Below are 15,789 nucleotides of genomic sequence, written 5' to 3' on the forward strand. Positions count from 1 at the left end.
AAGCTGTCTGCCCTCTAAAATTCCATGAGGAAGTCCTTTGAAGGAGAATGCATTCTTAATAGATTTTAAGACATATTGAAAGATTACTGTCGTTTTTTAAAAAGTGTCAAAAGAGTGGAAATATTTTAAGAATGAAAACAAATCTCTTCTACATGAGAGAAAGAGGCTTATTTTACTAACCAATTATACCTGGGTGGAATATGAACCAGGCAGTGTGAATTTAGTTCTATTGATCCAAACAGGATTATTTCACAGTGTGGAGTAAAAATAAAAATAGACCAAGTATGTGTCTTACGCCCCAGACAACTGAATTGTATCTGTGCTAGCTCTGTCTCTATATCATGTAGGGTGAGGATACTGCTGGGCACTGAGACATGTTAGCCTAAATAGGGCATTCAGAATCTTGTGGACACCTAGCTTCTCCCTGTGGACATATACACCATACACTTCCACATCTCATTTCTGTCCTTTGTATTTTTTACAGAACTTGAGGCAAATGCTGCCATAGTCTCTGGACAAAGGTAAGATGATCATTTCTGCAGACTTAGCATCAATATGGCATAAGCCTCTTTGAAGGGTATCTGCTTTCTTAGCCTTGAAACCCCTTCTAAAGTAGGGAGCTGTCATGAGTCCTAACCTTTCAGAGATGACATTTTTTGAAATAAAACTTGGTGGCTAAATTTCTACCTTTCTTGATTGTTTTGAAAACTAAATAAGATAATATGTTCTGCACTCAGCATAGTGAGTAAATAGTAAATATCCAGTATATAGGAGCTGTTGCTATCATAGTCATTAATAATAATCCTTGTAACACCTTCTGAAGTATAGCTGTTTGATCCTCAAGGCAGAGGAGAAAAAAAGCCTGGCATGGTCTGACCCCAAAAACCCATGCTTTTTTTGGTTGTTTTCTATGCTGTCTCACATAACCTAACAAAATGAAATACAACTGTGGCTTCTACCTCATTAGCCCCATGGAGAGGAGTATTGTTGTTTTCAAAAAGCCATTCCTTTCAGTGTAGGATTGCACTAGATAACATTTTAAACAATTTCTTATATTTGTACATCAACTTAGTTTGTAAAACACATTCACAATCATTCTGTCATTTAATCCTCATATTGACCCTGGGAAGTAGTGGTAATAGCCGGTATTTGTTTGAATGCTATTCCATGCCATGCACTGAACTACAAGCTTCCTAGATGTATTACCTCATTTGATTTTCACAGTATCTATTGGGAAAGTAAATTCTCTTTTACAGATAAGGAATGTATAGATCAGAGAGGTTAGCTAATTTACTCAAGATAACAGATTTAGTAAATGGTGAAGCTGAGATTCAAACCCAGGCATCCTGACTCCAGAGCCCTCACATTTCACTAACGTATTGTGAATGAGATTTATAGATCAAGAATCTGAAGCTTAGAGAGAATTACAAATCATGTCCAATAAATGCATAGTAAGACTTGACCTCTGTTATTCTGGCTCTAAAATTGCTATTTCTACTGTGCCTGTCTAGGCTTTTTGTTTTTGTATTGGGCTAATAATTGAATTCATTTACATTTCTCAAGCATACACCAACTATGTGACTAGAGAAAGAAGATAATCAGACCAAAAAACACCCTTTGGGTATTTGTTTCTAGAGCTACCTGAACATTCATCATATAAACACCAGGACAGTATTGCTGTGGCTTTTGTTTTGACAGAGAAAGAGGCACTTCCATTAGAAATCTTTCTTCCTCGGAGGCTATGACCATTTTCTGGGCTCCCAGCCAGAAAGCCGTCTTCACCGCTTCTAAAAGGATGTGTAAATCTCTCTGACTTGTAATTCCACCCCAGCTTCAGCCTCACCTCTCCTTGACTTAGCTTGGCTTCTGGGGCAGTCATTACATATAAAACTAAGATAATGAACAGGGTGGCTAAATTCCAAGGCATAGTGCCACTAGCAAAGGGTCCGCTGGCAAGAGTGAACAGATCAGAAAATTACAAAGAAGAAAATTATCAGTAAGTCAGTATTCCTGTGACTCAACAATATTCACTGTGTATAGTGTTTATATACAGGTGTCTTCAAAAATGTATACACACTTTAACAGCTGATAGCTCAATTTTAATAAAAATGATATGTATTTTAATAACACTGCCTTTATAGCTCTAGCTGGTTTGGCTCAGTGGATAGAGCATCGGCCTGCAGACAAAGGGTCCTGGGTTTGATTCTGGTGGAGGGCACGTACTTGGTTGAAGGCTTCTCAGGCCCTGGCCTTGGTCAGGGCTCATGCAGGAGGCAACCAATCGATGTGCTTCTTTCACATTGATGTTTCTCTCTGTCTTTCCCTCTCTCTCCACTCTCCCTAAAAACCAATGGAAAAATATCCTCAGGTGAGGATTAACAACAACAACAAACACAAATAAACCCAGGCTTTATAATTATTCAAAGTGTATATAAACATTTTTTGGGACACCCTATATAAATGCTATTCATTGTATACACACACACACACACACACACACACACACACGTATCTCACACATATCTATTCATATGCAGTTATGTATATACTCAATATATATTATCATGAAAATGGGATTATACTATACATAATGTTGGTAGCATTTTTCCTGACTATGATACCATGAACAGTTTTTTTTTTATTGTTGACACTATTACAGATGTCCTCCATTTTCCCCCACTTGCCCCCTTCTGCCTATCCCCTGCCCCAGCTTTCACCACATTGTGTCTATGGGCTATGCATATATGCATATATGTTTTCTTTCATACTCTGTATCCCCATGACTATTCTGTAACTACCAACTAGTATTCTAAATTCCTTCACCTTTTTCACCATCCCTCCAACCTCCCTCCCATCTCATTTATTGTCATTTTATTACTCATACTAGGGGCCTAGTGAATGAATTCGTGCACCTTGAAAGGAATTGTGGGCTGCGAGGCTGCAGTGGGCACAGGGGTGGGTCTCGGCCCATCCTCTATGCCCCCACCCCACCCCTCCTGCCTCGGCCCCTGGTCCCCTATCTGCTGGCAGCCCTGCTCCCACTCCCGCCGCCGCTCCCCCGTGCTGATAGCACCGCCTGCTCGCACCCACTGACGGCATGGAGTGATTGGGGCTGGCACCAGCAGCAGGTGCAAGTGGGGCCAGTGCCATCAGTCGGTGCGAGCAGCAGCTGCTGCCCTGATCGCCTCTCAGGAGCAGGGGGAGGTGGAGAAGTCCTATGGGGCGATCTGATCCCGCACCGGGTGCTGGCAGCGTGTGCAAGCAGCAGCTTAGGCTCCAGCAGCAGATGTGAGCGCTGGGCAGGAGCAAAGAATTTTCAGTAACCACCAGAGGCTCACCCCAATGACAGTGACCAGCACCCCACCTTGGTCTGGCAGCCCCACTCACCTGCTCCACCATCTTGCCACAGCCAACGCCCACCATGTTCCATACCCTGTCACTTGCTGCAGACACTCGCCATGTTCTGCACGCACCTCCTGGTGGTCAGCGCATGTCATAGCAACCAGTTGTTTGATTGTTCCACCATTCAGTCTATTTGCATATTAGGGTTTTATATAGATAGATAGATTTTTTTATCCTTTTTTTCTTTTTTTTAATATTTTTTTAAAAATCCACAGGAAACTGCTTGGATAGGCCAGGTTGTGTGGGGCAAAACCTCGGGGAATTACCAGGGAAGGGTGGACAAGTGTAAGCCAGGTTGATGGAGTCTCAGCTATGGTGCCTGCCTATCAGCTCAGTCTTGATGTGGTTTCTTTATTTTTTATTTTTTTAATTGATTTTAGAGAGGAAGAGAGAGGGAGAAAGAGATAGAAGCATGAATGGTGAGAGAGAATCATTGATCAGCTGCCTCCTGCATGCCCCCAAGTGGAGATCGAACCCACAACCCAGACATGTGCCCTTGACCAGAATCAGACCCAGGACCCGTCAGTCCACAGGTTGATGTTCTAGCCACTGAGCCAAACTGGATAGGGCTCGATGTGGCTTCTTTAAATTCTTCATTGTGGACTTCCATTCATCTAAATTCAAGGCAGTTCTGAATGATGGTTTTTCTGTAATTTGGTTGTATCTGGGAGGATTCCAGTACCACATTTACCTACGCCATGATCTTGACCAGAAGTCTCAATGAACAATTTTTATCATTAACCTTTACAACATAATTTTTATGGCTGCATATAATGTACCATGATTTAATTAAGTGATCTGTTATTAAGCATTTATGTCCTCTGTTTTCATTAATATGAATAAAATGCTTTTGACAACCTGGTATGGAATTAGAGCTCTGTAAAAAGATTTGTTTCCTTAGGCATTTAGAAATGGAATTGCTGAGCCAGAGAATTACACTAGGGTTTTTCAGCCTCAGCATTACTGACAGTTTAGATCAGATAATTATTGGGAGTCGGGGCTGTCTTATGCATTATAGGATGTTTAGTGGCAACCTAGTAGGTGCCACTTAAAGTTGTTAATAGCATCCACCTCCCGCCCACCCCAAAATGACAATAAAAAAATGTCTCCTGACATTGCTAAATGTCCCCAAGGAGGCAAAACTACCCCCTATTGAGAACCATTGCAGTAGACAGTTTACACTCCATCAGGAATTTCTGTCCCTATATACTCAATAATACTGGATATTACCAATTTAAAATCTTCACATACTAAAAAAGGGGATTTAAATAGGGACAATCAATATACCCATCAGTGTATTGTGAATATATTCCCATGTATATTCTTCTGTAATATGACTTGTAATAAGTTACTGTCTAACTACACCAGGTTCATGGTAAATGCCAGCATATGTTAGTAATTTCTAGATTGTGGGTACTATTAACTTTTGAAGGGAAATAACATTATCTTAGGAAAATGGGTGAGGAATTTGGTGATTGTGTGAAGTTCCAATGTCTTTTACCTGTTTTCCACAATTTCACCAGCATTATGCTTTAATCCTTATTTTTACTAATGTAACAAGTTAGACTCGCTTTTAAATTGTAATTATAGAAGGAATTGTGCTCATTGTCCCAGGGTTCTCTCCAGAATGACTATATAGTTCTCCTGCCTTATGAATGAAACTCTTATCTGAAGAGCCCGTTTTTGTGTGACTTGATTCCCCTCACCTCCTTGGAAACTTTGTGCTTCCGTCTGTCAGCAGTGATCCCAAAGAAATAATTGAAAAGTCCAAAACCCCAAGTCGGAGAAATTCCCGAACTGAAGAACCAACTGTGGCTTCTGAAAGTGTGGAAAACGGACATCGGAAGCGATCCTCTCGGCCTGCTTCAGCCTCCAGCTCTACTAAAGGTTAGCAGTGGGGTGTGGGTACTATTTGTAGGTCAAATAGAAGAATGGGATCCTTATCACAGCAGCAGAGGACTTTGTCCTTCATCTTTGCATCTATTCCTCAAACTTGTCAAGTTACTTTGTCTTCTGTTTGGTCCTTTATTTGTTAGTTCGTTTAACTATGTGTTTTTTGTATACGTACACAAGAACAGCAAGCACTGTTAGAAAAGAACATAACAGGCAGATTGATTCATTATCACCAACCACTTCAGATATGTCCTCAATAACATGGCCCAGCCATCTTTCTATGTTTCTGTAATCAACTCCCTTTTCCCCCTCCCTACTGTTGTTAAACCTACAACCCTTACTTTCTCCTCTCTTCTCAGCAGAGACTCTCACCTCTTCCCAGAGAAAATAGAATCCCTCTATTCTCACTACCAAGACATAAATCCACCAATGTCCTCCTTTGCTCCTACTATAACAGAGTAGTTGTCCCTCTTCAAGTTGAAGGCCAGTGCCTCCACTTTTGCCTTTGATCCCACCTTCTCAGATCTTCTCAAGACCATTACACTACCAGTTTTCTCTGTAAACTATTATCTCCTTTTTAAATTAACTCTGCCCTTGGCTTTTATGACCCAGAACTCTCAATAGTTTTCTGACTACGCTGACTGCTTCTTCTTAGTCTCTGTACCCAGACATTATGTGTTGGCCTTCCTCAAACTTCAATCCTAAGTTGTCTTTTTTCTTCAACTTGTATTTTCTCCCTAACTTATTCATGCTTCCCTTCAGTTAGAATCTTTCATATATATACTCATGTATTGATTTCTAGTACAGACCTCTAGAGATTTTAGATAACTGCATGTATATCCTTAACAGGACCTCACATTCAACATGTCTGAAAACAGACTTGGGATTTTCACCCCAATGCCAGGTGGTACTCTGCCATTGTTCCCCACCTCAGTGAATGGGACCACCATCTATTATTAGGCAAGTCCTCCTTGGCACCTCTCTCCCTCACTCTCACATCCATCACAAAAAGCTGCTGATTTTATGTTAGGTGGCCCAAATTCATCCACTTTTTCCATCTTTATTGCTATCCTAGTTAAACCCCTTCAATGATTTACCATTACCGTTCATCACCATTAGGATTAAAGTCTAAGAGTGTCAACATGGCCCTGGCCAGTGTAGCTCAGTTGGTTGAGTGTAATCCCAAGAAGAGATGGAAAGCTGGAACCAGTTTTAGAAAAGGAGTGGGGAATAGGCTTGTATACTTAACCTGGGCATTATTCCAAAGTGATGATAGTCATGTTAGAATACCTGCCCCATACATGTTTTGAAGTTTAGCAAATAGCTTAGGAGAGGCCATAATGACTTTGTGATCTTCAGAGGGGTGCTGAGTGTCTCCCTAAAGGATGGAAGAGCTCTGGCCAGACCCCAAGAATCACAATTGTGTCTAGATCTCCACATCAGCACTCAGGTTATCAGTTCTTAACTGTCCTAGGGTAAGTTACCTTTTAAATCAGAAATGAGTGCTGTAGCTCTTTGGATTTTTAAGTGTTAGAGCTCTTGGATCCAAATTAAAGTATAAATATATATATATATTATTTGGCCAACTATGTTGTATCCAGATATGAACCAAAGCCATAAAATAACTTCCCTATGATTGTATTTGAATGCATATCCATGGAGTGATCATAAAGTATCAAGCTGGTTTCTAAAAGTTATGGTTCTCAAACTTGGAAATGTGTAGTACTGGGGACCTGGAATATCTTCCTGCAGCATCACTTCTTAAAGTTTTAAAGAGAAAAAGCATTTTGCCTTTTTGTACTCATAAGATTTTGGTCATATATGCAGAAACAAAATCAGAAATAGTGTGTGTTTTTCACAAGAATCTTGAAAGTTAAGAAATATTATGAGCAGTTTATAATGAGAAGTATTGGTACTTTTGTATTATTGAGGAAATGGTAACATTAATCATGTTTCTGCTGTGAAAACAGAATTTGCTTATATCATGTTGGTTGAGGCCTACTAGACTGCCAGCTTGGAGCAGGTGGGGTGGATGATTTCCAGGCAAGTTCAGGGAGGCCCACATGGTTGGTAGGTCATGCTCTAATCTGTTGTTTTGTTTTTGGTTGGTTGGATTTCCCACACACACACTTTTAATTACAAACACAGAAATTGGCCCCCCCAAATCAGTGAACTCTTTTTAAAATTGTACTTGATCAGAAGTGTTTTTATAAATATGCAAATGAATAGTTCTACTCCTGGCATGATGAGTTCCCCATTAACACAGAAATTATTCTTTTTCCCTTATCATTCTTTATTTACTTTTCTGTGTATAATTTTGTGTTATATTTTCAACCAGGGAAAAGGATCAGTAGTTAAAAACATGAAATTCAATGCATAAGTTAGAAACCATAGAAAATAGGTTAATATTAGGGACGTTCATAGCAACTAGTAGTCATCAGCAGCTGTGGGTGTCCCTGTGGGGCCCTGAGATATCTCTGACAGCAAAGTGGGGTGAAAACCCTACCGTACCCACAGCGAGTGACTTGAGAAGCAACAATCTAAAAACATAGAGTGGCCTGCCTGGCGTGGCTCAGTGGTTGAGCGTCAATCTATGAACCAGAAGGTCATGGTTCGATTCCGGTCAGGGCACATGCCTGGGTTGTGGGCTCAATCCCTGGTGTTGGGCGTTCAGGAGGCAGCTGATCAATGATTCCTCCTCATCATTGATTGTTCCTATTCTCTCTTTCCTTTCCTCTCTGAAATAAAAAATATATATAAAAATAAAAATAATAAATAATAAAAACAGAGTGTACAGGTATTCTTAAAACAGAAGTGTTGTTATTGTGGAAATGCAAATGAACAGACATAATTAGATATATCTTATGGGAGAAAAACCCTGAACAATAACTGTCTGAAACTGCATTCTTGTAGCATCATTTAGAAACCAGACATGCAAATTTTGAAAGGAAATGTTCAGAATTTTTTTGCAATTAAATAGAAATCTTGGCTAGAAGCAGTACAGTAAAAAGCCCAATGAAGTGAGCAAAGTCAAATTCAGTTTCTAAAATTCCTTGAAAGTAAAGCAAAACCCACCTACTAGAAGATTTAATAGAGTCTTGTACTGTAGATTTGGCCAAGTTTGCTTAATGTCAAAATGAGACAACCAGGTTGAAAAAAAATGCCCATATCAAATTACCAATTTAAATGGATAACTTCCTAAAAGACTGTTATTAACCCAGTTTTTTATCATATAGTTAGCTCTAAAATATGAATATATGAATGCTGTAACTCCACTATTAGTTTTTGAACCATTTGTATATCTTTCTTTACATTAATTTATAAAACCCTTGGTGGTTTAAAAAGCAATTTTTTGACAATATATGTGATGGTTTTGGGTTTTTTTTTTTTTTTTTTTTTGCCAGTATAATATTGAAGGGGGGGATCTTGGAATTGGGATTATGCTCAGTCAGATAAACTAGGCAACCTTTAGGAATAGGCCTGATGCACACCTGAAGGTACTATCAGTCACCTAGAATTCCTTACCTTAAAAGGTTTGCCTCTAGATTCTCTTATTGTACTCAGGGGAGTAGTAAAAATGATAACATTTTGTTGAGAGTATAAAATTGAATCACAAAACAAAAAACTCATCTTTTCAGACAGATTTATACACACATTAAAAATGAATTTGTTCTGTGACCCAGATTGGCTAGATTTATCCAGGGAAGGTGATAAGAGACTTCAGAATCAGGTCGATATGTTTTTTTCCTCAGGGTATCTTTATACCATCCTCCACCTGGTATCTAAAAGGTTACTTTTTGTTGTTGTTTCTAGCACAAATCAGTTGTTTACTCAGGGTCCCACTCATTGATTCATCCTCAGGAGCAAAGGCAGCCTGCCAGATCTTTGGGTTCTTTGGAGCAGTAACAGATGGAAGGAGATGGGGAGGGAAAGCCTGAGGTTGCTTACCCAGGCCCCCCTCCCTACACACTCTTCACCTCTTTTCCCACCCACATATGTGTTTCTCAGACACACCACTTGATCCTTCATATCACAACAAAGGAAAGGCTTCCAAAGTTGACCTAATCAATATTTTTCTAAGGATGAATATCCAGTCAAGACAAAACTCTGTATATTTTTACTGCAAATGACCAGTTTGCTACTGTGACAATGAAGCTTTAATGTTGAAAGTAAAAGAATTAAGGGGAATTTTGGTTGTATGAGACTCTAAATTGCATGCAATTAAAATGAACACCATTATCAGCATTCTGTCAGATTAACTGTCCTCTGATTAGCAAAAGACTAAGGAGAAATCAGAGGGACTGATTCTACCCGATAGCACAAGCAACATGACCTCCCAGCAAAAAAAAAAAAAAAAAAAAATTCAATATGTGACATATTGAAATTTCCAAAAACATTGCATAGGTCACCTCTTGGAAAGTCATCAAAGCCTCACTTCTTAGCAATTAATATTGCTTTTTACACCTACCTTTTGAATCTGGGTTCTTAAAATATTATGATACAAAAGAGAGAAGAAAAATTGCTTAGAACACTAAATCTAAAATGCAGCATCCGAAAATTCAGCCTAGTTTTCCAAAATAGATAAATCTGGTTCACTTCATACATTAATGTGTTAGAAAAGAATTTTTTCTCCTTGATATGAAATAACTTTAAAATACTATTTTCATATTAAAACCAAAATATCTACGTAGCAGCATGAAGAATGAGGGTGAATTTTTAAGATCAATATGAGATTTTAAATGTTTACATTTGGAGAATTTCAAACTATTCATTGTACTCTGCTGTAAGAAACTTGTATGGAAAAGTTTTTAGAAACAATTTAAATATGAGATAAAATTGAATTAATTGATGTAAGACACTATGATAATACAAAAGGAATTAAGTCACTATTACCCTGTGTGTAAATCACTCAGCTTGTGCACCTCTTCCTCGAAGTCCTCAGGCTCACCTGGACTCACAGAGTAGGCTGTGGCTTGCTCTGAATTGCTTCTATGCCTGTATGTATCCACAGCCATGATGATATACCTGGCTAGACCACAGTAGACACTTGTTGACCAAGGGTCATGGCCATGTTACTTAGAAACTTTGGCTCTGGCATGGCAAAATGAGTTCATTACTGCAAAACAATGGCTTGGCTCCAAAAGGGATCCAGAGGCTTGTTTGGCACTCAGGCACGGTTTACGCACTTGCGTGTCGCATCATTCATTGATTTCTCATCAAAAGCACTGTCAGTCTACCCATCATGTCTTTGGGTGATGGGATTTGGTGATAGAGATTGTGGGGTTAATTGCCTAGCTTAGGAAGCTGTCCTCATCCCTCCACTTTTTCCAACCAGGTACATGTGCTTCATCTCCCACCACCTGTATCACATTTTCCCAGTTGCCAGGTTCTAGTACACAGGACGTACCCTCCTCCCACAGAAGCCGGAGACCCTCTTCACACTGAGTGCCCCTTCTGAGGCCCTTAGACTGATTTAGAGCCAATAGGGCTCCACTTAATCTGTGTTCTTGTGGACTACCTAAAAGGCACTGCTATAAAAAGTTGCCTCAGCTGAACATGTCCTTCCTTTCCCCCACAGACATAACCAGTGCGGTGCAATCCAAGCGAAGAAAATCCAAGTAAACAAGCTGGACAGCGACTTGATACTTGTAAATGTGTATGAATTTTACAAAAAGCAGTTTTGAGCTGTGACTTTTTAAAATCACTTTCTGTACAGCTAGTCATTTTAATAATGTGGCCCTTTTCCTAGTCCCTGCAACCTGTTTCATAAAGTGCAACGAGAAAAGCAGAGTTGTTGAACCCTTTTGGTGTTGATGAAGTTCAAGGTTTCTAAAATGTTGCCATGTATTGAGAGGAGCTAATGTGATTATGTTATTAGTTTTCACATTTCCTAAGCAGCCTAGAGTACAGGGTGAGCATTTTTAGGTCTCATGATGTATTGTGCTGTGGAAGTATTGTGTGAGTAGCAGTAGTGGGGACAAAAGGAATCTTCTCATTTGGAAATGTTGTAAATAATTTTATTAAATAGTGTTTTGGATGTATTTGTTGTAGAAATGGACCAGTGAATAAAGAGAATCTAAGGATTTGTACAATGTGAAATACTGAATGTGTTAAATAAATGTAATTGTCTTAGAACATAAGTGTATGTTATTGATAGGGGATTATTGAGCAAGTGCTTTTCTTTGAATCATAAGTGAGTAGGAACAGCCTTCTTTGTGAATTAGAATCCCATCTTGTCCTGATTGCACCTGAGCTGCATCTGACAAGTTGAGGGAAATGCAGTCTTGCTCACAGACCTCATTCTTGGCTTTGAAGAAACTAGCCCTTTACAACACTGTACCTCGCACTTTATATGCTGGTCAGATCTCTTTGTATTGCAAATAACAATTTAGAGAGGATCAGAGACCCAGGATTTTCTAGAGACAGGAAGTCATCAGCAACCCAGATAGCACCTTTTCTCCACTTCATACAACTGCTTCTCTGGGCACATGATGGATTGCTCCAAAACAACTGTTTATACCTCCTGCATTCAAGATAAACCCAGCCTGACCAGCAAGAATCTTTTTAACAGCATCAAGAATCTAGCCCAGTTTAGGTCAGCTTTCCACCTTCATTCCAGTTCTGTGGTTAGATGGGTAGTCCCCAAATAAAAGCAGTTGTTTTGTGTTATGTTCTTCAAAGATGCCCATTACATTTCACTCTTTGGCTGCCTGTAACTCACCTGCATCAGGTTTAGGGGTGACTTATCATCAACATCCCCAGGTTTTCCCTTTCCTGCCTTAATTCTTACCTAAACACTGCTTCTGCTCCCATCCTACTCCCTACCTACCTTCAGGGGACTCAGATGCTTGGGGCCCTGTCCTTGTCTTGGTCTGCGTCTCAGCCTTCTTCTGTGTCTCCTACCAGCTAGCTAGACATATACCCCATCCTTTCCCCTGCAGTAGCTCCTTGCCATTGCCATAACTCAATGCCTGAGATCAAAAGGATGAGTTGGTGATTCTCTGTCATGCACTTAGTCTCATCTCTATTTCAACTGTCTTATTATATATGTTTTACATTATAAGGATTCTCTAAAAGTAGTTATTTATGAGTCAGACCCCATGCTGTCTGACTCTGTTCCCCTCAAGCTTATCTACCCTCTTCCTTCTCTTATGACACACACGAGAACCAAAGCCAGCCTAATAATAATACCCTCTGCCAGTACTGGGCTTGAGATTACAAAGTGCTTCTCAGACTTTACCTCTATTCAGACAGAAAGTATAATGTGCTTTAAATAGATTTTTATTTTGTTTTTCTTTATATTTCTCTCTCCCATAGAGGAATAACATTACAATCTAACAATCAAAATTCGGTTACACACATACACAGGCATGCCACAGGACCATGTTGAGGTGGTTGTGTCCTTGAGTCTGTTGAAATGTCACAACATGGTCAACCAGAGTCTCCTCGTTCCAGCCAGTCTCAACACAAAACACCCAAGAGGGATGCACTCTACTTGGTTCCATTTGGAACTAGGTGGCAGGACAAGTGGGGAAATGTAGGGGGTATAGTGTGTCTGCATTCGGTCCCCACATAAAGCCACATGGATCTGAGGAGGCCTCCAAGAGCTCTGGTGGGGTCCTTATTGCACCTAAGATATTAAGGGTCAGAGCAAATTGATCAGGATACCGGCAGGAGTTGGGAGCAGGCATACTTCAAAACAGCAGCAAATTGCATTCATACACAAGTGATACCCTGCTGGGGCCAGACTGGCAAAGGCTGGAAAGTGACACCCAGCTTGAAGAGAGCACTCAGACATATGGGGAATCACTGTAAGTCACCCTCTGATGTAATGGGGACTCACTCTAGAAACGGGTCCCTCTGACAAACTCAGTTTTGGCAAAGTGCTGGTAGTATTGACATGAATTAATATAAACTGGAACAAACTTCTCCAGGGTTCTCTGAAAATATCAGTCAAGACAGACTCTCTAACCCCTCACCTGTCTAAGGTTGCATAGGACTTAGTGAATTCCGGTTCCCTCATATATTCAAGTTCTGTGGTTTAAAAAAAATCCTGAAGCATGCTCAAGGTGAAAGGCACATACACAGTCAATACAGTATGATGCTTCAGGAGTTAGACTAGCAGGAGACTGAGTAATGTTGGTTCTTAGAAATCTATAAACAATTAAAATATTGCCACACTCAAATACTACAGAATCTATAGGAAAGTACAAAAACCTATGAGCCTTGCAATCAGCCAGGTGATGAGATTGGAAGGTTCTAGAACTACAGGAGCTCCAGAAATATGGGTGAGGGAGGGGCCTTTTGAAATTTGAACCTAATGCCCTATTATTCACTCTTCCCCCACAAGAAGGATCATGAGAACTACCCTGGACTGAGCCTAGGCCCCAGCAAAGGAGTAGACAAGAGGAGTTGGAGGGAATTTCAGCTCTTGGAAGTGCTGAAGACCCTACGCTGGCTGTGAAGTGACCGAGGGGTAGCTGGAAGAAAAATGTGACTAGACGGAGAAGCTTGGGGCCAGGAACAAGGTTGCCAACTACTGGGGCCCTAGCGGACTGGCGTGGGGACTTTGATCTGTTCTTAGTGTAGATTTGGCTTACTCCCTTAGACAGGAGACCCCAATAGGGCTTCCTCTGTCACCATCCCAGTATCCATGGGGCTACCCTCTCCCTTACCCATACATCCCACATGAAGCTTGGGGCTACAGGGTCAGGAAGGGCAGCTGCCTTTGCCCTCATGGGAATGCAGAGTTATCTCCAAGCCTCCACTTAACTGTGAGACCTAGAAACCTGGAATTAGAGTGAGGGAGGAAGACCTATGTTAGTTTCTAACAGGAAATCTTAAGTTTCAAGGAAGAAAGAGCACATACTAGTAAAGGACAGAAAGAAAAAAAGGGAAGCAACTTGGGGCATCCCAAGAGGCTATTGCTGGTGTCTGAACCCAAAATTCAGTCCCACCATGAGAAGGGGAAGTTGGTCACCCCTGTTCCCTCTGTTTCACCCAGGGATTCAGGTTCCCTCCTCCAGGTATTTATAGGAAGAGAAGGGGAGGGGAACCATAGGGCACCCATTTCTCCCCAGCAGCCTAGAAAGGAAGAGAGCACTCGGGAAGAAAAGGGAGCATGGCCCTTATGGCCCAGAACCTGGAGCGGGACTTTGGGGATTAGGACAGTGAAGCTCCTGGCCTCCTACCCTGGAGTGTTTATTAGCCATCCTGGGCAGGGTGTGAAATACAAAGCCAGAGGCAAGATGAAAGCTGAGCTGTCAGTCTTGGGATGGCTTCACCCCACAGCTTGTCCTTCTCAGCATCATTCTTCTGCATTCTTACACTGGGGTGTGCAGTCTCCCCGCCTAGAAGCCCTCTGGCCTGCATCTCTCCTAAGCTAGTTCTAGCACCTTGGACATGTGAACAGATGGCCCGGATGGCAGGGCTTTGCCCAGCCTCTGCTCCCGGGGTGACATGTTGGGGGGAGGTTTAACTAAGCCTTTCAGACTTGGGCCTGCAGAGGGGTGGATTTCAGGAAGAGATCTGGGAGGTGAGATTATAGGAAAGGGAAGCAGGGGGCAGACTCCAGACTCCAGCCCGCGAGCAGGGTTAGGCCAATCTCTGAGCAAGCACACAGTACCAGCTCCCATGGTGCCCTACTTCCTACAGCTTCTCATCCTGTCCTGTCCACACTTCCAGTAGGCTGCCTCTTCCCTTCAGTTCCCTCCCCCTTCTCCCTTTAATTCACATCTCACAGTCCTCGTCTACATACTTTACCTTTCCAGGCCTAAGCCACTACAAGGAGCCCAGCCCCCAGGGTGAGAGGGAAGGGTGAGACTAAACATAGAAACCTTTAGTCTCAACCTCCCTCCTCCACCCACCCTTTGGGAGGGCATTATTGGGAATGGAAAATAAGGAAGCAGGAGCGAGTGTAGTGCCAAACATGAGATAGGGCAAGGCTTGTAAAGTGGGAATCGAAGGTAAGGAAACGGCTAGATGTGGGACTGGAAAAGGAGACTCTGAGAAATAGGGGTGGGCCAGAGGTAGAGGAATGGAGGGCAAAGATAAAGGGGAATGTCAGGGCAGAGGCAAGGATGGGGACCAGAAAAGGAAGGATGGAGTCAGTCTGGGAGATGAAGGATTAGATAGATGTTGGGCAGGGGGCCAGAAGAAAGAGGGTAGAGGTCCAGAGGTGGATTAGAGAATCAGAGATGGGAAAATCAAGGGGACTTTAAAGGGGGCTATCACCCCACCTCACACACTTGAGGGAGGTTGTGTAATCAGCCCGAGGTGGGCTGCGGACGCCCCTGGGGCAACACACTGGCTGCCGCGGAGGGGCCCGATAGCGGTCGGGGGTCGGCAGAGGGTTTGTGGTTGGGCCGGCGGACGCTCAGTAGTTGAACTGGCGCTGGCACGGCTGGTAAATAAAGTTGCCCTGGTGCTTGGGCCGACGCGGATGGCTCTCGCGGGCGCGGTTCTGCCGTTGCATCACCTTGGCGCTCAGTGCAT

At 41.8% G+C, this 15,789-nt stretch overlaps 2 protein-coding genes across 7 annotated transcripts in view; one reads left to right on the forward strand and one right to left on the reverse strand.

The window, feature by feature from the left end:
* NCOA6 (nuclear receptor coactivator 6) overlaps window positions 1–11,454 on the forward strand; it is a 91,592-nt gene extending 80,138 nt beyond the window's left edge. For 4 of the 6 annotated variants that reach the window (XM_015564484.1, XM_006764576.2, XM_015564482.1 and 1 more), the window contains 3 exons: window positions 485–521; window positions 5,141–5,289; window positions 10,874–11,454. In XM_015564484.1, the coding sequence (XP_015419970.1) occupies window positions 485–521; window positions 5,141–5,289; window positions 10,874–10,917 (230 nt within the window). In that variant the 3' untranslated portion in view covers window positions 10,918–11,454. The other 2 variants (XM_006764577.2, XM_006764578.2) reach the window with 2 other exon arrangements.
* A 1,104-nt stretch (window positions 11,455–12,558) lies between these two features.
* Window positions 12,559–15,789, reverse strand: part of TP53INP2 (tumor protein p53 inducible nuclear protein 2) — a 4,440-nt gene continuing 1,209 nt past the window's right edge. The window contains exon 2 of the mRNA XM_006764623.2: window positions 12,559–15,781. Coding sequence (XP_006764686.1) covers window positions 15,671–15,781 — 111 coding nt within the window. The 3' untranslated portion in view covers window positions 12,559–15,670. The remainder of the gene's footprint in view (window positions 15,782–15,789) is intronic.

Source organism: Myotis davidii, unplaced genomic scaffold (assembly GCF_000327345.1).
Source record: "Myotis davidii unplaced genomic scaffold, ASM32734v1 scaffold38, whole genome shotgun sequence".
In the NCBI taxonomy this organism is placed as follows: Eukaryota; Metazoa; Chordata; class Mammalia; order Chiroptera; family Vespertilionidae; genus Myotis; species Myotis davidii.